Source organism: Hakea prostrata, chromosome 6 (genome assembly GCF_041222555.1).
Source record: "Hakea prostrata isolate BN-2017 chromosome 6, UWA_Hpros_2, whole genome shotgun sequence".
NCBI classification, from domain to species: Eukaryota; Viridiplantae; Streptophyta; class Magnoliopsida; order Proteales; family Proteaceae; genus Hakea; species Hakea prostrata.
Window position 1 is genome coordinate 37,326,407 of NC_142605.1, and position 22,851 is coordinate 37,349,257.

Genomic DNA, 22,851 nt, shown 5'->3' on the forward strand with positions numbered 1-22,851 from the left:
TTCTCTTGATATGATTTGGGAGGCTATCTATTTTGAGGTCTCCTCTAGACTTCTTTTTTCTCCCCATCCCCCGATGATTGACTCTCCCAGGAATAGGCTAATTGTTAGTTCCTGGAATCTCACCTCCTCCTTTAGGCCTTCCACGTGAGAGGCTTGTTCTCCCCTTCCCCTTTATTCTCCCTTTGTATTCTTGGCGCTGTTGTTTTTAATATATTTCTTTATTCATCCAAAAAAATAATAATAATGTTGACTCTTAAGACTTCTAAATAAACTAATTTACTGGGTTTTGGCCTTCATTATAGCTCGATCTAGGGGTAGGAATGGACCATTCTACCCCTAGGGTGGAATCAGCCTCACTCACTCACGGTTGGACTTGGGACCATTTTGGGGGGCTCAACCCTAGACACATCAAATTATTCTTAGAACAAGAAACCATGGAGGCCCTTCTAACTTCCAAAATCAAGCATCTTGGCACCTAAAGGCCGAAGTTTGCACCACAACAATTTGCACATACTTTTCATTGGCCTAATTTTAGGCCCTTAAGCAAATTTTGCTAGGCCCCATTTCCAAGCACCTTCCCAATAGCCCTTGGTTTTACAAATACTGAAGAAGCAACTAGAACTAGTGAGTTAGAAAAAAACTATGGCCCTTCTAATGACACATCATATTAATTTGGAAAGAGAACTCATTTAACTTGTCATACTCTTGCATAAGAAGAAAACATAAAACTCACCTAGTTAATTAGAGCCAAATTTGAAACATCAAATGTTGGCTCAACAAGCCCTTTCTACCCCTCAGCTCAATGTTGTACAAAGTCAACAAAAATAATGACCCTCCAACAAGTGTAAGACAATATATGTTTTACGTGATGGCCAACAGTACCTAGGGGTTAATACTCCTAAATTTCCACCATCTGACTCTCCCACAGTTGAAACTTCTACTCCCATTCTAGGCTTGTCTGATGCACCTAAAGTGATTACAAATGATCTAGCTGCAGAGACAATAAATCATTCTTTAGAAAAAGAGAAAATCCCTAACAGAGTCAATATTCCACTTACCCCTTATCCCAATCATCTTGTTAATAAAAAAAAAGACTGTTTCCATGGAGAAGATTCTAGATGTCTTCAAAATGGTAGAAAGGAGAAGATTCTAGATGTCTTCAAAATGGTAGAAATGCACATCCCTCCTTTGGATGCATATACTAGATCCCTGCCTACAAAGATTTCCGGAAAGATTTGTGTACTCATCAAAGAATCACCAGTGTTCCCAAAAAGGCATTTTTGGTAGGTAACACCAATTCTATAATTAATCAACCTATAGCTGCCAAGTATAAGGATCCATGGAGCCATGATATAGCTTGTGCCATAGGCCCCTCCCAAGCAATTTGATCATCAAGACATACAAAATGAAATAAACACAAGTCACAATGTTTCTAAGAATTAGAGGGAAAGCTTTGGTGCAAAGAATAAGGGTTGCTCCATTGTGACCGTCATGGGTTCAAGTTTGAAAACAGCCTCCCCCATAAAGCAAGGGTAAGGCTTCGTAATCCCTAGACCGCAATGTCAACAACCTTGTGCATTGGATATGCCTTTCTTTAATAACATTTATAATTAGAGGGAAAGCTTTGGTGCAAGAATAAAGGTTGCTCCATTGTGAGCAAATGGTCATGGGTTCAAGTTTGAAAACATTCTCTCCAAGAAAGCCAGGGTGAGGCTTCGTAATGACCCTCCCCAGACCATGCAATGTTAGGATCCTCGTGCATTGTATATGCCTTTCTTTAATGAGGTTTCTAACACTTTTTTGGGGTGAATAAATGTTTCTAACTTCACTTTTGTCCTCTTTCTTTCCCCCTCAACTCATGAACATTCATCAATTATTAACAATACTTATAACAAGGCATGTAAGAAATAAAGTTTTAAAGGGTAGTTTTAACACTATAACAGCGATTTTTATTGGTACTCACGATATTTTGAAAGATGCTTTAAGGAGTAAAGAGAAAGCTTCTTGCCCAATGAGGATGTGGGAATATAAAGGTACACAATAGGAATTTTAAATATGATTCTCTTATTCATTTGTTTCCAACATATTCTCCTCCCCCCGCCAAAAAAAAAAAAAAGATGAGACAAATTAGGGGGGGGGGGGAGAAACTGCAGATGTCCTGAAGTGAAGGACCCTCAGATTCAGTATCCATATGGGACAAATACATTGATATAAAATACTGGTACAGACTCTATTAAGCCCAAAATAGAAGCAAGAAAACATACTTACTTCCTAAATCCCCCACAAGAAGGAAATAGCTATGCAAGCTATGGACGAGTTTAAAGCAATCAACAGTTTTTGAAGCTGCAGCTAGTGCCTGCAAATCATAGTTGAGTTTCTAAAATCATGAAATTGAAACTTGTGCTAATATGAATTCTATGATGTAGCAATGTAACCTTTTTAATAAACAAAACTCAGACTATCTGGGAGAGCAAATAGTCTCAGCCACTTCTTGCTACTAAATGAAAGCTAACAAAAGAATCTTTTTAAATTAATATTACAACCAGATATCAGATGTGAATTTGCAAATCCATGGGATATGAAAGCACCATCGGTTGCATTAAAATAAAATTTACCATAAATAAATGATAAGCATATATGACATAAGAAAATGTTATTCAAATTATTACATAAAAGTCTACAAAAAGAATCAATAAATTATGGGCCAAGTGTTAAGATCATAGCCAAAAACCAATCATGATGAGGTTGTTTTGGTGTCAAGGAACACTCTGGAAAATTCCACAGTAATCAATAAATTATGGCTAAGTGTTAAGATCTTAGCCAAAAACCAATCATGATGAGGTTGTTTTGGTATCAAGGAACACTCTGGAAAATTTCCATAGTAATCAATGTAAGTTATCGAGGAAGTCAACATCATTTCAATCCAAGTCATGCAATAAATGAATTTCTTGCATGCCTTTGGGGCAACATATCCAGATGCAAGCATCCATATTTGGGGCACATGTGAAAACCGTAAGGTTGCTCCACTATTATCAAGTGGCCATGGGTTAAAGTCTACAACAGCCCCTCCACAAAATCTGCATAGATCATGACCCTTTATAAACCCTGCAGTGGTGGGAGCCTTGTGCTCTGTGTAAACACTCTTTATTTAAGAAGTGTATAGTTTCTGACAACCATATTCGGTGTATGCAAACACTATGCCAACATTACAACAAGTTAAATAAAAAATAAAAAAAAAAAAGAAAGAAAGAAGACACTCTTGCCTGTCCAATCAACTGCCCCCCAAAAACCTGTGCAAATCTTGGAGCCTTTGGCAAAGTAACTCCACGAAAGATGTCAACCTACAAAACAAATGGACGGAAGAAAATTTATTTTGCCTTCATGTTTGCATCACAAAATCTCTCTGCACATGAGACAACTTATGAAAGCTAAAAAATAAAAAGATGAGATCATGTCTCTAAACATACACTAGAGGAGCTAGATAGTTTACCCTTTCATGTCTCTAAACATGCACCAAAAGAGCTAGAAAGTTTAGCCTAAGTAAACAAACATATATAATATAGAAAGTTTAGCCTAAGTAAACAAGCATATAAATATAAGAAAAGTAAACTGTATAAGTATAAATATAAGAAAAGTAAACTGTATAAGTACAAAAACAATCATACAGATTAATTAAGCCACATTCGGCAATCAGGATTTTATAGTATTTCAATAAGAGATTCCAACCATTAGAGAATACCGCCGAGATCCCTTGGGATCTCTCCCTTATCCCTTGGGATCTTGCACCAGCTCGAGATCCCTTAGGATCTCTCCTTGCCTCTTTTATGTATTTTATTTTTGGTATTTTGGGCCTATATAAGGCTGCCCTGTAACTACCTAAATGCAATACAATACAGCATCTCTTCTGGCTGCTTCTTGTCCTCTTCTTCTCTTCCTCTCTTCCTCTTCCTATTTCTATTCTCAGCCATTCAATTGACATGGTATCAGAGCCCTCTTGATATTGGTCAATCTGTAAGCCAAGTCTTGTTTTTCCAGCCTTCTTTTTATTAACTTTCTTCAGCAGGTCAAGCCAAGGTTCCCATCTACCATATCAACAAGGCACAACTTCAGCAGAAGGCGTGATTTTTCACCCCCAGACCCTTTCCGTCATTTGGTGTGTGCACGATGATGTAAATCTGTGCACAGCAATTAAAGCCAAAAAAAAAAAATTTATTGTTCCTGGAGTACTTGATGATGTCAATCAACGAATGATGTTACGGATCTTAGAAGGAGATCGGTTTTTAGTGGTTGTTAATTTGTCAGTAGTTCCAGCAGTTTCTTATGACGTGCATTTTCAGATCTCATTCTGATTTTTTTGGTAACATTCTTGACCATATCTTGAAGTATTATTTCGTTTTTTATATAATCAAGGGATGAGGGGAAGTGCTCGGTTGTGATTTGAATTCCATGCCACCTAATAAGTCTATGAAATAGAGTTAATTCTAGTAATTTTATACTTGAGATAGCTTGATTTAAGAGTGTTTAATCTGGCCCCCTATTCAGGCTGTGCCATGGGGGAATATTTCCGCGATAATGGAATGCACACATTAATAATCTATGATGATCTTAGTAAACGTTTATCTTTGTTTTAGTGTTCATTGTCATTAAATTTCGTTTTAGTGAGTCTTAGTGTTTTTGTATTGTGTAAAGGTTTTTTATGTCATTCATGCATGAATTTCTCTTGAATTAATGGATGGAATTGATCAGCCCTCTTTCTCTTGGTCTTGTAGGATAAGAATCATAAAGGAAGATATGACATGAAACATAGAAGAGGAACAAAGAACATGTCTTCTTAGTTTGCTGTAGAGATGATGCAGCATTGCAGTAGCAGAATATTCCCAGATTGAACACACGTGGTACCACTTAGTGAAATGACTGAAAATGGCTAACTAATTGGACTTTCTTCTTGTCACCACGTAAAGGATCTCAGCCTTGATATAAAAAGAAAAAGTTCTAATCCTACAAGCCACTTTTACCCTATCACTTTGGGAGAAAATTGGAGAAAATAAAGAGGAGGAAGAAAGAGAAGAACCAGAGAGAGAGAGACGGAGGTGGAGCTCGTGCATGAAGAAGCTCTGTTGGAGATAGGAGGCTGGAGCATTGTGGAAGCATCTCCCAGTTTTCTTCTTTGGTTTTATTATTCTTACTTCTTTATATTCTAGTTGAACTTTGTTAATGGCTACATTTATTTCTCTGTGTTGTGAAGCTTAATATGAGCTAATTTCTTAGTTTGTTAGGATGACGAGAATACCCGAACCTGGGATTTGAGCTGTAATTATCTAGTTGTTGTAGCTCTGTTGTAGCACAGTTTATTATCAATGTATTCAGCATGTTGGTTTTTTATTAATTCATTTATTGACTGATCATCCGTGAGTGAATGTTGTGGTTTTAGTTAATTGGAAAGTTAATTAGACCTAGATAAATGTTGAATAGCATGAGTTAGCTTAATCCTTATTTGGGTTTAGCTAATTGGTAGGTAGGGTAGGAATACTCACTTGCCTCACGTAACCATTATTGGAACTCGGGTGTAGTTTGCATCCTCAGTTCAATTCTCCATAGGAATATGAGGGTTTTAAATTAGGATGTTAGTGCATATGTAGATTGGTAGATACCCGTATGCAATTGTATTCCAGGTTCTTTGATGTACCTTATGCTGCAGCGTTGCTGTAATATTGACAGCCAAATTCAGGGGAGGGGAAATTGACTCCCAACATTCTTACCAATTATTATAGTTCCTTCTATTGCATATTTTTCATTTAGTATCTTTAGTTTAATTTATCTGACCTTTGTCTATTTTGTTCATTAATCACAAAGGAATTTTGTTAATCTTGTTTAAATTAGCCTTCCTTTTACATTGATAGTTAACGATAAAATTCTCCCTGGGATCGATACTCTACTTATTATTTACTACTTGATTGCGACACGTGCACTTGCGTAGCATTTTTAGACACAAGCAAACACCACCCATGCATCAAATGTTAAAACGATGCAACAACAAAGAGAGTAATTTGAGGTTATGGGTTTTCTTGGTGAACTTGGAGCAAAGCACGAATGGATTCGAAGTCAGATTTTGGAAGAGAAATTATTGCATCACTCACCAATACATATGCTCGTGTTCCCCATGTTGCACGAAAAAATTCTCACCATACACCATCCACTAACATTTTAACCCTTTTATCACAGAACAGGAATACTAACTAGCCATGCGAATGGTGGAGGTTGTGGTGGTAATTTTGGTTGTGGAGGTGGACATGGTGGTGGCGGTGAGAGAGGGAGGGGTCAGAATCAGCAGCAAATTATTGGACAGTTTACTATTTCTGATGGGCAGGGGGCTGCCCGTGTGTGTCGCTTGTGGTAAGCCAGGCCATATTCAGAAATTCTTCTAAAATGCCAATTCAGTGACTAATACTAATACTCCACCACATTACTCTTCTGAGTGAAAGATGATACACATGACAGAGGAAGAACTTGCTAGGTACAATCAGTTTCAGATTTCATAGACTACTTCAACTGCTACTCTGGTTCAGTCAAGGTAATGTGATTGCTTGTCTCTCTGCTACTTCCCGTCCCTGGATAGATCTGAGGCCTCTAATCATATGTTCGGAGTACCATCTATTTTGCATCCTTCTCCCCGTCTACTTCCAGTGTTGTGTTAACCAATGGGTCTTTAGCGAAAGTTAAAAGCACCAGCGCAGTGCAACCAAACCAAACCTTGTCCCTAACATTAGTTCTCTACCTTCCTAATTTTCCGTTTAATCTCATGCTTGTAAGTAAGGTTACCAAAGCTTTTAACAGTTTCGTAACTTGCTGCCTGATTCTTGTATTTTTCAGGATCTTGCTAAAAAAAGGACGATTCGTAGAAGACGTGAGTCAGGAGGGTTGTATTTGATTGAGAATATCGAGCCCCTTGTTGCTTGTGCCAATGTTGCTTCTTCTCATCAAATCCATTGCCAACTTGGTCACCCATCCCTGTAAAGTTTACAGAAGTTATATTCCACTTTTCAGTCTTTATCTAGTTTTGAATATGAGTCATCTCAGTTCAGAGAAGCTCCAGCATCTGAGTTACCCTCACAGAGTTGTTAATATGTCTGCTTTTCCTATTGCATTAGTACATTCTGATGTTTGGGGGCCTTGTCCTATGTCTTCTAAGTTAGGTTTCAGATATTTTATGACATTTGTTAAGGTCACTAGGTTATATTTAATGAAAAATCGTTCTCAGCTATTTTCTGAATTCTGTGCATTGATATTTGAAATCAAAACCCGGTTTGATGTGAATGTGAAAGTCTTGCATAGTAAAAACACAAAAGAGTACTTCTCAACCCCAGTTTTTGAGTTTATGATACAAAAAGATATGCTTCATCATAGAAGAAAATTTGACCGAAATTGTCGAAATTTCGGTCAAAATGTCTGCATTTTTCAAAAACGAAACGAAATTCCAATTATTTTGGAAAAGTGTCAAATTTCAACCATTTTGGAGGTTTCGACCGAAATTTCGACCATTTCGACATTCCAACTTGTTTTTCCTTAGTTTTGTTGATTTCTATCCCATTTTCACCTAATTTCTACGACTCTTTTGCCTTCAAACACCTCTTTTGCCTTCAAACACCTCTTTTGCTACACTTCATTTTTTGCCTCCAAACACCTCATAAGCCACAACAACTACAAAGGGAACTCCGGCAACAATAGATGTGAAGCATGAGCCGTACCCAACAGTTCAAAACTTCCCCTTTTTTATTTTTGTTTTGTTCATGCCTTAAATGATCTTGTATTGCCTTGAAATTAATATACGTTTAGCCTAGAACTATGATATATAATTCTGTTTTGTTAAACTTATCATTTTATTATTTGCTACCATTTTTTTCATTTTCTGATTTTAATAATTATTTTCTAAAATTATGTATTTTTATTTTATGTGTATATGATATATAGGCTTTAACTTAATATATGTGAGACACAATCACTTGATCTAGTCAGTCATTTTATTTTGTTGACTTATTGTATATGTAACTATTCTACCAAACAATTCATATATGTTGATGATTCTATGCCTGTACGCAATACAGTTTGCACTTGTTGGAACCAGTCATTTGTTAGTATACTTGAATGATAAATTTCCAATGGTTTTTTTTTTTTTTTTGCAAAATACTAGTTCCATTGTGTTTATTATGCTTGAAATAGGTAATATGCGAGAATCCAAATCATTTTGAGTCCATATGAATTTCCAGAAGAAAAAAAATGTCCACTTTTGACCAAACTTTTGACCCAAACATTGAAATTTCGGCCTTTTGCAAGGTTGAAATTCCTGTTTTGGTCGAATTTTCTTCCTTGTGCTTCATGAGTCTTCCTGCTTTGACACACCACAACAAAAAGTGGCAGCAAAAAGGGAGAATCTCCAATAAACGGATATCACCCAGTCCTCGATGTTCGAAATGAAGGTTCCTAAAGTTCTATGGGCTGATGCTATTCTAATCGCATGGTCTCATAAATAGCATTCCTTTATCCCTTTTCTACGGAGGTATTCCTTATTTTGTCTTATTCCCTAATAGCTCATTTTTTCCTATTCCACCCCATATCATTGCACTTGTTTTATTCAAGATCATCGTTTTGGGTTGTCCAAATTGGATCTTAGCGATTTGAAATGCATAAATGTTGGGTATTCCTGGACTTGAAAAGGGTATCATTCTTATTCTATAAACCTACAAAAGTATTTTGTCAGTGCTGATGTATCCCTCTTTGAAGCCATCCCATTCTTCTCTACCTTTGTCACGATGACCTCCCTATCAGTGTGGTTCATTCTTCTCAACAAGTCTCACCTCAAGTTTCAACCCACACTCTGAATGTCTAGATACAAACCTATACAAGGCGTCCTCGTGCAATCGCTACTTCATCACTCACTAACCCTGCCATGGCTTCCTTGGATGCAAATCCTCCTATGGTACTCCTCCTGCTCCCTAGTAACTTCGGATCTAGATATACCTATAGCTCAAGAAAAGGTATCTATAGTGGTACATAGCATCCACTACTAATTATATTTCTTATTCTTCTGTTTCCCCTAGCTATAGATCCTTTTCATCTACTGTTGATGTTCATCCACTACCTAAGTCGGTGGCAGACGCATTACCTGATCCTAGATGGAGTTCAAGTATGGAAGAAGAATTGTCTGCTTTAAAGCATAATGAAACCTAGGATCTTGTTCCGTTGCCCCTAGGGAAGTCTACAATTGGTTGTCAATGGGAATTTACAATTGAATTCAATTATTATGGACCTTATGGTCCCTTGATCAACTAAAGCAAGATTGAAGAAAAAGGGTATTTCCAAATTAATAAAGCTTCATCTGGACATGTTGTCTCCTGCAAGGAAGAAATTTCGATCAATATGAACATTTCGATCTTGGAAAAGGTCGAAATTTTGACTGAAACTAGATACTTTTTTCCTGATTCTTGAAAACTCAATTTCGAGCCTCAAATGCACTAAAATTGATTTGGATTTTTGCATACTAGCTATTTCAAGCATAATAAACACTATAAAACTACTAATTTACTAAAAAACTACTGAAAATGTAACATCCAACATTCCAAGTATATAGTACATGAATCAGAGAAGAAGCGGGAATGTTATTACTTACAAGTCTATTCTATTCAAGCCTCAAGGTCTCCCTCTTCCGTCTACACCCCATACAAATGACAATATAACTCCCATAATGTTTGCCCCCGCCTCATATAGTTTTGGACATAGTCAAGAACTGCATCTTTGTATATGGCCTCATCCACATGCATAAGATTTCCTAATAGTGGGAAGTTGTGAATCTCCAAAGGAACTGGTGGTGGTATAACTATATAAGTTTTTTTTAATATATAAATAATTTTAAAATATATAAATACACACAAACTATCTTAAAAATATCCACAACATGCTCCAAAAATTGCATACATGCTTCCACTAATACTCCGTTATTTTAAAATTTAAAACAAAAATTAATTAATTTTTTTAATATTTAAATATTTTTTAATTATTTAAATATATATATTAAATACAGTAAAATTACATAATTAAGAGAAGAAAAAAATTAATTCAACACCATCACAGCAATATGGTATCTCAACTCTCACATACATTCATTTGAAGCTTATACATGTACTATACATATACATTTTTAGCAATATACATAATTTAGTAAATAATTTTTAATAACAGAAAAATAAAAAAAATAGTAGGAAGAATCAAAAAATAATTTTGACACTACAAATTCATATATCAACACTCTAAAGTAAACATATATAAATTTGGAAGCAATCTAACATGATTTAAAGCACAAATGAAACAAAAATCAAAAAATGAGGAAGTTGGTTACTCACCTTGCAAGATTTGAGAAAATGCACAAATGGAGGAGCAAATCAAGTGTTTGATGGAAATGGAATACTAGAAATTAGGTGTAGAAGGGGATGAAAACAAGAGAAATCAGCAAAAAATTCAAACACAGCTCAAAATGGCTCTGGGCGATCGGCTCGGTAGGTCGAAATTCCGTCGGTATGTCGAAACAAGGTATTTTATAACTTACGCATGTATCATTTCAGCCCGATATGGTATCGGGCCGAAATATCAACTCGTATCGACCGAAATATCGGTCAATACGAAACGATACAGGATACATTTCATGCCTATACTTGTATTTCGTTTCAATTTAGAATTTTGCACGCATTTCGGGCGAAATTTCGACCATTTCGATCGAATTTTTTTCCATGATCTCCTATTGTGAAGCTTTATTTTTTTTAAACTCTTGACAAAGCGTTCTCCTGGGTGCCTAGACCCATTTTTGGGTCAAGGCAACCTGGTATCTCCCTGTCACCTTACTTGGTGTCACCTTGGTTCTCATTACCATCTATCGCCTTGCGTCACCTTGAAAACTATAGAAGATTTCTCCGATGCTGATTGGGCTGGGTCTCTAGTGGATAGAGGTCAACCTTTAGATACTATACTTCTATAAGAGGCAATTTGGTCTATAAAATCTCCAATCCGAATGCTTTATTTCGGTTGTCTGGTGCAGGCTTTCGGGTCAGGTCGTCACCCCTGAAAAAGCAACTGTTGCTGCTTGCTCTAGTGTTGAATCAGAGTATAAGGCTATGGCACTATTGACTTGTGAAGTGATGTGGTAACAACAGCTTCTCTCTAAGTTGGGCTTCAAGGGTACAACTCCTATTGGAAATATAGTGTGATAATCAAATTGCACTTCATATTGCTTCCAATCCTATGTTTTATGAAAGTACAAAGCATATTGAGGTGGATTGTCACTATATTAGAGAAAAGATATAAGGTGAATTTTTCATTGCTCCTAGTCACATCAGAATTGGTCAACAGCTTGCTGATATTTTCACCAAGTCTTCATGGATTTGGAGAATTAAGTATATTTGAAACAAGCTAAACATGCTCAACATATATGCTACAACTTGAGGTGGAGTGTTAGAGAATATCCCCAAGATCTGGCGTTGGCTAGGGGATCTTTCCTTGCCTCTTTATGTATTTAATTTTTGGTATTTTTGGCCTGTATACAGGTGCCTTGTATCTACCTAAATGCAATACAATACAGCCTCTCCTCTGGCAGCTTCTTTTCCTCCTCTTCTTCTCTTCCTCTCTTTCTCTTCCGATTTCTTTGCTCTGCCATTCGATTGACATAGACAAATCAAAAACAAATAGTCCTCACATAAAGTATGAGTACTCGATTAGCCAGGAAGACAGAAATATCACACCAACAGGATGATGACATACTTCTAGCGGTTCTAAGTGCAGTATATGCTCCACCAGCGAGTGGGTCCCATGTTTTTCATCTGCATCTGCATCTGCATTCCAAATTGACTTGGGCTGCAGCAGTTCACTATGCTCATGGAAAAGCACTAGGCAAGTCAGCTGCCAGCAACAAAAATGCATCAGAAACCAAGAGCAAGTGTCCATAAAAATGCAATTGAGAGGCGAGGCAATATATTTTACATAGGATTTGCTACAAAAATGATAACTGCAGCTACCTTGGACAAAGCAATAACATCAGCTGAATGGGCAAGAGCTACAGCACCTACAAAACCATCAGGGTCAGTGTGATCCACTGAAACTGGAAACTTGTTTTGACCACCAACAAGTAACTCAATGCCCTCAGGTATTGTGTATATAAGTATAGTACACTAGAATATACACTTTGGCCATTTAACATTTCAACATGATTAGAAGAAAAACTGTAAGCAATCATGATGAATCCATTCAAAATACAGAATACTTTTACTAGACAGCTTTATCAGGAAATGCAATTGAGGGAATTAATGAATGGCACAGATACATGAAAATGATGAAGAAAAACCAGGCAGGCTTATGCAACATGTGATGAAAACACTGATGAATAGTGACACGAAATAAAGTTTTAGAGGCCCAAGGGAACAGCTAGAGATCACATAAGTTGAACCAAGAAAAAGGCATCAGCATATAAGAGTTTACAGCAGATATAGCGTAAAATATAGCGGAATTATAGAACAGTATTTACATAGCTGACCCCAACAACTGGGATAAGAATTAATGCAGCCAGTTGAGCTCTCTCCCTAGTAGGTAAGAGGAGGAGGAAAAACTAGTGACCTGCTAAATTTACACAGTTGACACGCCTATTTTTAGTATTTTAGTTCTGTAACTTGAGCTGCACCTTTATGAGTATTTTTTTAACTTCATTATTATATGATATTTAAACTACATCAACATCCTAGTAGAAAGATGTCTTTGAGCTGCTCATAAATCAGCCATAAGGATACATCTCTGAAGTGTTTATTGCTTAGTTTTTAGACTCATATGTATACCAGAAACTTCAGCAGACATTTGGTCAGAGCTTGGACAGATGCTCAAATCTACAGACCCAAGCAAAAGAGATGTGCTTTAATGTACATCAGTTAAAAAGTCTATAAGGCTATAGGGTTTGCATTCAGCATAACTTTTGAAGGATATAACATATGCCATCATCAATTTCAAGGACATTATTTTCTTTACCTCAATGGGTTCCTGATTTCTTTCTCCATATGAAAATGCAAAGTACAACTACATTTTCCTTCAAATCTGGTAAATTTTAAATACGGTGAAGATAATTGGCACCATTATCAGACTTGAAGTTTTCCAAAATATTACAGACCATAGGCTCAATAGCTTTGGGCCAATGCATACAAGCTTGGACCTTTTTAAGATGCATTATTTGACAACTCGGTGCTTGGATATCGTGAGCCCATTGTGTCATTATATAGATATATAGAGCACCAAATACCTGACTGTGTCCACTTTGTTTCCTTTCAATCACAGGAACCTGTATATGCACTGGTTTTACATATAGCTCAACAGTCATGCAACAAAATTAACTCATAGACATCAGTACAAGACAAAAAGGAGAAACAGAGAAGGTGCACACACGTACAAGACAAGACTTTACATGGTTCACCCGAAGGCTAAATCTGTGGCTGAGCTCTGTGATTGTTTCACTATGAAGAAGACGAATAAAAAGTACAGCCCTGAAGCATTTTTTACACTGTCTCAAACAAATGAGAGATATATTTAACAGAACAGAACAGATTACCAAAATGCCCCTGACCAACTCTTGACAGTAGGGGGCTCAGAACCAGTCATTTCAAAGATTTAGATGATCTGAAGTTCTGAACATGACTTATAGCTCCTAGTGATAGGCTGATAGCATTTACCGTTTTTTTTTTTGGGTATGAACATTCACCGTTTTTGCATTTGCATGTAAAAGGAAATGCATGAATTTGATGATGGAATCTTGAGAAGCCATTAATCATGATAAGCTCTACCCAAGATGTTCCGTTCAGCAGTTATCACCAGGAATTAGTTGAATTAGTTATTTACCGTGACCGAAATAATCATATTTCTTCAATTGGAACTCCGGACTGTTTTCTTCCTCGTCATTGACAGATGAATGAACTTCAGCCTGCCATTCAGGTTTCACAGTTAGTAAACCAATCATACGTCCATAATAACTCTAGGCTCTATTAAAAACATAATATGTATAAATCCCTGAAGCTAGTCACCCAATTAATCTGCAGCTAATAAACAACTAGGATTTACCTCTCCTTCCCAAATAAAATAGACTCCCTCTCCAGATTCTCCCTCACGAACAACAAACTCACCACGCTCTACATGAATTAATTGTCATCAATAGCAAAATCAAAATTCGTTGATTCGTGTATCGCAAGAATTGTAAACTTCCGAACTAAAACCAACTCAGTGTCTATAGAAAGGTTAAAAAGGGATGAAGAATGGCATCCAACCGTAATGTTTGAATTTGACGACCTCCGCGATTTTCTTGAGGGATGAAGCCGGTAACCTCTGAAGTAGTGGAACATGGCTGAGGAATCCGATCACTGCCGTATGAAAAACAAGTCAGAAGTTCACTGAAATACACTTTATAATCAAGTATAAATCTATAACTATAACTAATCCAAATGTATAATTCACCGAATGTTCGAAGATGAAGTTTGCAAGATCAAAATAGGAGAAAAATAGTATGTTATTTAATCGAAATTATGCTATATGCTTCACCTGCGTCGCTGTCCATATCGGATTTACGATGCTTATGGTCCGTATTCTAGGTAAAGAATTCTAATAGCAGCAGCAGAAGCAGTTGAAACCGTTGCTCTTCTTCTTCAGGAATACTGGCTTTATTGGGGCTTTAACGCTTCAATGCTCGTCTCCCAAACTTGCCTCAGATGATTGAAGGCAAAATCCAAAAAAACTGGTAGTGCTACCACGTGGTTGATTATTTGGATCTGAAAAAAATCATTTTTTCCCCTTTCTGAACATAAAGAACTGTTTCACCAAAATGACATAAAGAACTAAAAATTCGTCCATAGTTCCTTACCCGACAGAATAACTTTGATTTACCGACAGCTGTGTGGCTGTGTAGCTTATGCTAGCACTTGATTAGAGTTCAGTGACTCAACAAACAGCAGTGAAAACATGTTCCGCAATTCTTACCCAAAAAAAACATGTTCCACTTTAATCTCATTTAATCATTTAGTACAAAAATGTACTACGATGCACTGTATCAATTTTTCCCCAACTTCACACGGGGAGGTATTGGGTTCGCACCCATTCGGCGGCACCTATATTAGTAATATTCTCCCACCCTATATAAACTCTTCGGATTCAAAAAATAAATTAATTTCTTGGTGCTAGAGAACTTTGAATTTAAATATATATTTTATGGTAACTTTTATCTATAATTAATTATGGATGGAAAATAAGTCTGATATGTCAATGTAATTGTTAGAAAATGGACCTTGAGGGATGGCTCAATTGGCAAACGACCAATGTTCCATGTAGAAGGTCATAATTCTAATCCCTTTAAAGCTAAGGCGAAGCTCCGCCTATATTATTTTATAAAAGCTCCCCTACAAATATAGTTGATGTATGTGTAAGCTAGTTCGGATGAACTTCAGATAAAAAAAATATATATAAATAAAAACAGAGAGTATTATAAAATGACAACGAATGCTAGTGCCCAAAGGACTTGTTTTTCCAAACATTTATAGTTCACAAGTGTTATGACTAACCTCAGATGCATAACGGAATCAAGCACTTACTTGGTTTGGTCAAGTGACCTGCATCCAAGGATAAGTCTATAAGACTCAAAATAACATTCACTTAAATCAATGTAAAGTTTGATACAAATAGACTCTCAAATAATATATACAACTTATTTAAATAATAAACCCTGGAGATATCAACCAATCAAACATAACATCACTTATACTAAAAAAGAAAAAACATAACATCACAACTGAGTACCAAATGAACGATTTCATGTAGAACATGCACATCAACAACACATCTACATACAGCACAAAGCTAACACCAAAGGCTAAAACACCATCGAATCACAGAGGAAACTAACCACTATGTCTCAAATCAAAGAACAAGAGAATTAGATGGGAATTGCAACTCAAAGTCAAAGACAAAAAAAACCAGCGTTGAACATATGAAATCCTAAGCCCAAAACATGGGTTTAAAAACACAACGCTAGAAAGGATTGAAAAGCCCATCAAAATTAATACAAACTACTAGAAGTATATATAGATTTGAATCCGCTTCAAGTTCAACTCTTCCAAGCAAACTCCATTTGAGGAATGGGTGCTCTAGAAGCTCATGAATTGTCCATCATTCCCTAACAAGATACTTCCCCAAAATGTTATTTGCTTTCTCCATCGGAAACTTGGAGAATCTGGGAAATTCTGGAAAATCATAATAGAATTCGATCATATGAAGCACGGAGACCCATTAGTCTACAACATCTAGCCATGGACGACTTTCCGTGGCCATGTCAAAGCAGAGTTGTTAGAGTGGTAAGATTCATATTTAACAGTGGAGAGGTCATGGGTTCGACCATTGCGGACGACAAGTAATCAGGTCGCGCGCAAGCTGGCGTGGATGAACTCAAATAAAAAAAATAAAAAATAAAACTTTCCGTGGCCATCTCAATTACGATACACCCATGAACAATGTCATGCAACCTTAATTCTTCAACATTCATGAACTAACATCCTTGTTGACCAAAAAAAAAAAGCACCATCGATATGGCAACATTTTGCTGACATGTCTGCGACTTTTGGCAAGGTGTTGATGACAACTTGACCCCTAGTTTTGGAGGGTATTTTAGGGTCATTTTGACTTGAATTTTGTTATGTAGCATAATTTGAGGCCAGTAAACAAATTGGAAACATTATTTTGGCATGAAACATCACTTAATCTAAAGTTTATAATTGCCACATGTCCAACTATATGCAAGCAAAACTGAAAATTTGGAAAATTCATATAAACTAATCTAAACATGCAAAGAAAACACAAATACACAACTAATTAAGATAAATACTAAAATCTATAATTCATTATATAATTATGTTAATTATAGCTCATGCTTCACATTCTATTGCCGATGGACAGGCATCGGAAAAGTGACTTGGACCCATTTCCACCATATCATGTCAACGGTTGTTAAAAAAGTCAATAGTTTGACCACAAGCATGATTGGTACTTGTTTCTCCGTCGATCCTTGCAAGGAATCACAAGAGCTGGATTGTACAGTGTCACATTGCAAACATTATTCATGCAAATATTGCTTTTCTTTCCAATACCCACAAGAATAATCACTACAAGGGAGTGTGGGGGGCACGCACCGGAGCTTGTAGAAGTCATATGTCACTTTGGCAAAAATCAAATGAAAAATTGGTAAAAAACAAATTAAATTTTGTTAAATATGGTGAATTTGACGATATATGCCAAAAAAATCGACTTTTCACAATAGATTGCCGATTTTTCGATGATGTATGTCTACATAATGTAAAAATCGACTTTTCCTAATATATCGCGGACACTTGTACAATGCTTATGCATAGCCATGGTTTCTTGAAGGTCTTCTTAAAAAACCATAACTTACGCTAAGACATGGGATATCATTAATATGCTTTTGCTCCATAGGGGTCTGATTGATAAATTAAATAACTTGAATTTGACGTAAATTTTACCTGAAAAGGGGATCCCCGAAAATTTCCATAGGTGTAATGACAACAATATCCTCTTCTTATAAAACCTAACCCAAAACCTGCACCACCTTCATCTTTTCTCTCCACCTCACCACGACGTCCATCTTCTTAGCAGCCGGCAGATGGACACTCTCTACAGTTTTCTCGCGTTCGTTTTAAATCTTCACCGGTAGAATAATCTTCGTAAAATAAGCCAATGAAATTCTTGCGGTGTGATATCAAGAATGAACACAAAATTGAAATTTCACAGTGGGTTGAAGCTTGAACAGATGACAATAGGGTTCTTCATTGTTTCGGTTAAACTTGAAGCCATGACCGCATGCGGAGAAGGTAATGGGAGGAACCCCTGCAATTGAAGTCGCCATTCATTTTTGCAATCAAGTTTGCCCTTCTAGCGAAAAGGGCATTTTGGTCAGTAACTTTTGTAGTCTTAACGGTTCCTGTCTCTAGTTAACGGAACGTTTAATTGTTAAAGGTACATGGATGAAAACACAATTATACATTACCTGATGAGATATGTGTAATTTAAAACATTTTTGCGCAGGTAAAGCTTCTAGTCCTGAATACGAATCCCTGAAAGGCTGAAATTTATTCTCATTTTATATGTTGGTACAACTGCACAAGCAACAAGGATGCTCTAGTACATGTGTTGATTGTCTTCCGAAGACGATCGTATAATTATTCATTTGAACGGAAGAAGGGTTTCGAAGTAAGTATCTCTTTGATTTTTTTCAAGAATTTGTTTTTGTACCATTTCGTCTTGTATGAAATTTGCTGTTGATTGTTCCAGGTAGTTGGTTTATTTGTTTCCCTGCAATTCGCATATGTTGTTGTAGTTCGTTGTCTCATAGATCAACCGGAGTTCCAAGTTCCTGGTGGTGCTAATTCTTTTTTCTTTTTCAACTGAGATGCCGAAAGAAAGGAAAATTTCTAATATTTTTCGGTAGATCTGAAAGGTGTTCAAAATTTGCATTAGATAGGATAATTAAATATTTGATTGTCCAACTAATAAATCAACCGTTTCTGTACCCAATCGTTAAGATTCTACTGTAAAGATAGGGGTGCTGAATTTTTTTTTGATATCTATTTGGGGGATTGGGGATGAGTGGGTGTTCAAAGGCTTTTAGTGATCAGTGAGGCTAGTCTTGTACCCACTTTCCACATTGTAAGTAGTAATTCCTGAGCTTAATTACCCGAAGTCTCCAACATAGCTATCTCACCCTTTACTGAAAATGCTCATTTTTGCATAGACATTTATGATGTTAAGTTTTGTGTTGTACTTTGTTTCCCGATTGTAAGTAGCTCAGATATCAATCATATGACCAAAATTTTGGACGTCGTCGATCATATGACCAAAATTTCTTTCCTATTTTCTGAGAAATCGCTGTTTCACCTAGTAGCATGAAGAAATATTTGTAAAGATAATAGGGAATGTCATATTTTAGATCCGCTGATTTGCAGAAGGGATTCTTAGCTCCATAGTAATAATTACCTTTTTTTGCTGAAATTTAGGAGAATTTGAAGTATTATGTTCATATCTGATCTTTAAATTCAAAGTTCTCTAGCACCAAGAAGTTGATTATTTTGGGTGTTTTCCAAAAGAAGTTCAACCAAACCCACATTTTTGCTGCACAAATCATCTGGATGTGCTTCAATAAATATAGTTCTTTATGATTAGTTCATATGTAAGTTTCTCATTCTTTTGCTTCATTTTATTGTTTTGAGATGTTATCAATTACTGCCTCAGGATGGAAGATTTGACACAAGAACCTGAGTCCTCCTCAGACATGATCGAAGATCGTGAACCACTTATATGTGGACTTCCAGATGACATTGCCCTTTTCTGCTTAGCAAGGGTTCCCCGGAGATACCATGTGACGCTTAAGTGTGTTTCAAGGAGGTGGAGGGAGTTGGTGTGCAGTGAAGAGTGGTATTATTACAGACGAAAACATAATTTAGAGGAGACATGGATTTATGCATTGTGTAGAGACAAATCTGATCAAATTCATTGTTATGTTCTGGATCCCAACTCATCACCGCGGCGCTGGAAGCTCGTCCAAGGGTTACCACCACGGTGCTTGAAGAGAAAAGGCATGGCTTCTGAAGTTTTGGGCAAAAAGTTATACCTACTGGGTGGCTGCAGTTGGTCTGAAGATGCTACCCATGATGTCTATTGCTATGATGCTTCCAAGAATACTTGGGATGAAGCTGCTTCCCTGTCAACTCCAAGGTAGCTTCCTCTACATGCATGATTGTGTTACACTTACTGAACCCAGCCTGTTGGAAAAGTTCTTGTGTTTGTCAATCTGTGATTGGTCTATGTTGGTTAGCTTATCTAACAGACTGTGAGTTATTCTACATGTGACCATTGCTTCCATCACCATATTGACGTCTGCTGTTGTAAAATTGCATGTGTACAAGTCAAAATATCCTGAATAAACTCGTCCAAACGTGGGATCGAGAGAGATGCTTAAACTGACTATTCTCCCTCGTGCTTTTCCCCCCCTCCTTTTGCTGTTCTGTTTTTTTTTCCTTTTTCTTTTCCGGGTCTCCCTCTTGCTCTTTATGTGTGTGTGCTTGCTTCAGAAACCTTCTTAGGACCACCCAAAAGGGTGGACTACTCCTTTGACATTTGTTCCTTTATCTAGCAAACGGTTAGCACCTTGTCAGAAATCCTTGTTCTGTTCTCCCTTTCTTTTTATTTGGTAAATTAGGGTGGTTTAGAATTTAGTTTCTTGTTCTTTGCTGGATATTTCCAATGGACAATTTATGGGCAACCTTGCCCATAGTCACCTTAATGCTTGTTCATGGTGCCAGTAGGGAATGCTTGCCAATTGGGTGGCTGTTTAGAGTGTAACTTTTAGCTTGCTGTGGAGACACTCTCATTTTCAAAGGGCTGTCTTCTTTGGGTTATTTTGAGGAGTTTATTGTTAATGCATTAGTCATCCTTTTATTCGATCCTTATTTCTGTTGTAAGGCAGAGTCAGTAGTTAGCAGATTTACTTTCCATACTTGGAATTTCCTTATCAAGGGTTTGGCTTAAGTAGTGGAGAGAAACAATTATGATGACTATAATAAATTCATGGATAATTAAGTAGATGAATTATAGAAGATCCAACATTTTCATATCCTGGTTTTTAAAATGAACTCAAAAAGGATTGTCTCTGGGTGACAGGGAGTGTGAGATAATCTTCTTAGTTTTCAACAAAATGATTAAAAGCTGAGTAGATTGATAAGTTCAAGAGTTCTAATTATTTTTCAATATTTCAGGTGCTACTTTGCTTGTGAAGCTTTGAATGAGAAACTCTATGCAATAGGAGGTGTAACATTGAGCTCCAGTGACCAATGCTCTTGGGATACTTATGATCCATCTAACAACAGCTGTACAACCCATATGGATGCAAATATTTTCCCTGACATCCAGGAATCATTAGTTTTGGATGGAAAAATTTATATCCAGGGTGTCGTGCCTACAATATCCCAACATAATCCAGCACTTTTGTATGAACCAACAAGTAGCTCATGGCAGCGTGTGGATGAAGATCTGGTTTCAGGCTGGCATGGTCCAGCTGTTGTTGTAGATGCCACTCTTTATGTGCTGGATCAAAGTTCAGGAACAAGGTTGATGATGTGGCAGTCAAAGAGTAGGGACTGGGTATCTGTTGGCAGGCTGTCACCATTGCTGACAAGGCCTCCATGTAGACTGGTGGCCATCGGGAAGAGTATTTTCGTTGTAGGGAAGGGGCTTAGTACTGTGGTGCTCGACTTGGCAAAGGTTGGGAATGTGGAAGGGATGATGGTAAGTTCTTCAGTTCCTAAACTAGATTCTGATGATGATGTAATTAGTTGTAAAACCCTGTCAATATGAAATCCTCTCCACCCTTGTAAGCTAAACAAATGATCTGATGTCCTTACTTGAAATGCTTTGTGTATGTAAGCAAATGATACGTAAATACATAATTGTTTTCTTGGTTGTGGAAATGATTGTGTTTTGTTATTGCAGAGCTTTCTTTTCCTTTTCCTCCATGGAGTGATGGTTCAGATCTTAAGTTATTGGAGAGCTATTTTGAAAACTTGAATATTCAATATCATTCGTAACATTTTGTTATTGCCTTCTAATCTTCTATTAAATTCTTTCTTTGTTTGGTACAAAGAGCTTGTTATATATAAGGGGGATGGGGATAATATATACCCCAAGGAGATTGAACTCTTGAACTCTTACTAGAGTAAATGGTGTCTTTGCTAACTAAACCAACCTCTTGGTGTACCGTCTATTAAATTCTGAATCTTGAATCAAAGCAATCTCAAAAATTGGATCTGATTGGTAGATCTAAGAAATATCAGCACTTCAAACAGGATCTTGGAGAATGGACTCCCTCTCAAGGAGATGTTGTAGTGCTGCATTGACTGAAGACTCGAACCTGGTTAAGTTTCTTGCAAATGTTTTGGAGTCGCTCGCTGTATGCAGTTTCAAAAATCATCCTATAAAATTGAAGACAACTATCAAAGCAGATTTCCTTTTGGCAGGGGTGTAAGAAATGAGTTGGGATCTTCCATTAGCTAGATAGAAGCGTCTTCACCATATATTTGAGAAGATGGCCCGGCCCATATTTGGTTCAATTTGTAATGTTTATAAGTGAGCCTTCCTCTTAATTGTGTGGTGAAGAGATGTGAAAAGAGTGTCATCCTATATCCTAGTATATGATCTAAGCTCGTAAGAAATATGTTGATTCATCATGCATCATCGAGAAAATCTTATGTTTATTCTCATACTTATTTTGGATGAATAAATTATCTCTCTCTAAAATCCCAAGGGGCAAAGAAGAACATCCAATGGCTTTGCACATTAAAATAGTCATTGTGTGGAGCTTGTAAAGTGCATATCGATCATTTAATTCATAAATGAAAATTCAATTATTCTTTTTTTATTTATAGAAAGTTAGACATATGTAATAGTTCCACCTTTGATAGAAAGCTATTAAATGTATATATATAACGCATGGCATCCTTGTTTAATGATATGAGCTTGTGATGATCATTTGCTATGTTGGGTGCAATTGGCAATGTCTGGTATAATTGGCGATTTTCATTTCTGATATGAGAGCTCTTGACCCTCAAAAGAATATTTTATTATTATTTTTAATTGAGTCAACCTTCAAGAATTTAAACACCCAAAAGAAAAGGGGAGGTGGATTCACCAGAGGTTGGTTCAAGTGTAGTATGGATGCATTTTTTTGCAAAAATG

At 36.7% G+C, this 22,851-nt stretch overlaps 2 protein-coding genes across 3 annotated transcripts in view; one reads left to right on the forward strand and one right to left on the reverse strand.

Moving 5' to 3' along the window:
• The window catches only part of LOC149013846 (acyl-CoA hydrolase 2-like), a 31,779-nt gene extending 16,871 nt beyond the window's left edge, over positions 1–14,908 (reverse strand). Inside the window, exons 1-8 of the mRNA XM_089159991.1 lie at positions 14,608–14,908; positions 14,337–14,429; positions 14,134–14,201; positions 13,915–13,996; positions 12,057–12,103; positions 11,803–11,940; positions 3,264–3,341; positions 2,269–2,356 (exon numbers count right to left, since the gene is read on the reverse strand). Coding sequence (XP_089016117.1) covers positions 2,269–2,356; positions 3,264–3,341; positions 11,803–11,940; positions 12,057–12,103; positions 13,915–13,996; positions 14,134–14,201; positions 14,337–14,429; positions 14,608–14,623 — 610 coding nt within the window. The 5' untranslated portion in view covers positions 14,624–14,908. The remainder of the gene's footprint in view (positions 1–2,268; positions 2,357–3,263; positions 3,342–11,802; positions 11,941–12,056; positions 12,104–13,914; positions 13,997–14,133; positions 14,202–14,336; positions 14,430–14,607) is intronic.
• Positions 14,909–17,683: 2,775 nt separating this feature from the next.
• SKIP4 (SKP1 interacting partner 4) lies at positions 17,684–22,092 on the forward strand. Of its 2 annotated transcripts, XM_089160101.1 has the most exons (5): positions 17,684–17,936; positions 18,151–18,315; positions 19,354–19,836; positions 20,877–21,405; positions 21,610–22,092. In XM_089160101.1, the coding sequence occupies exons 3-5, from the start codon at positions 19,355–19,357 to the stop codon at positions 21,682–21,684; spliced, it is 1,086 nt and encodes a 361-aa protein (XP_089016227.1). In that variant the 5' UTR covers positions 17,684–17,936; positions 18,151–18,315; position 19,354; the 3' UTR covers positions 21,685–22,092. The 2 variants fall into 2 exon arrangements, with proteins under 2 accessions (XP_089016227.1, XP_089016228.1); XM_089160102.1 differs by lacking the exon at positions 21,610–22,092 and having other exon boundaries at positions 17,685–17,936; positions 20,877–21,603.
• Positions 22,093–22,851: the final 759 nt, after the last annotated feature.

What these genes read in the sequence shown, in the direction of transcription:
- SKIP4 (XM_089160101.1), top strand. Translation starts at nt 19,355, where the DNA reads ATGGAAGATTTGACACAAGAACCTGAGTCCTCCTCAGACATGATCGAA. An exon ending in GCTTCCCTGTCAACTCCAAG is followed by an intron (nt 19,837 to 20,876) that starts GTAGCTTCCTCT and finishes TCAATATTTCAG; the next exon opens with GTGCTACTTTGCTTGTGAAG. An exon ending in GGAATGTGGAAGGGATGATG is followed by an intron (nt 21,406 to 21,609) that starts GTAAGTTCTTCA and finishes TTGTTATTGCAG; the next exon opens with AGCTTTCTTTTCCTTTTCCT.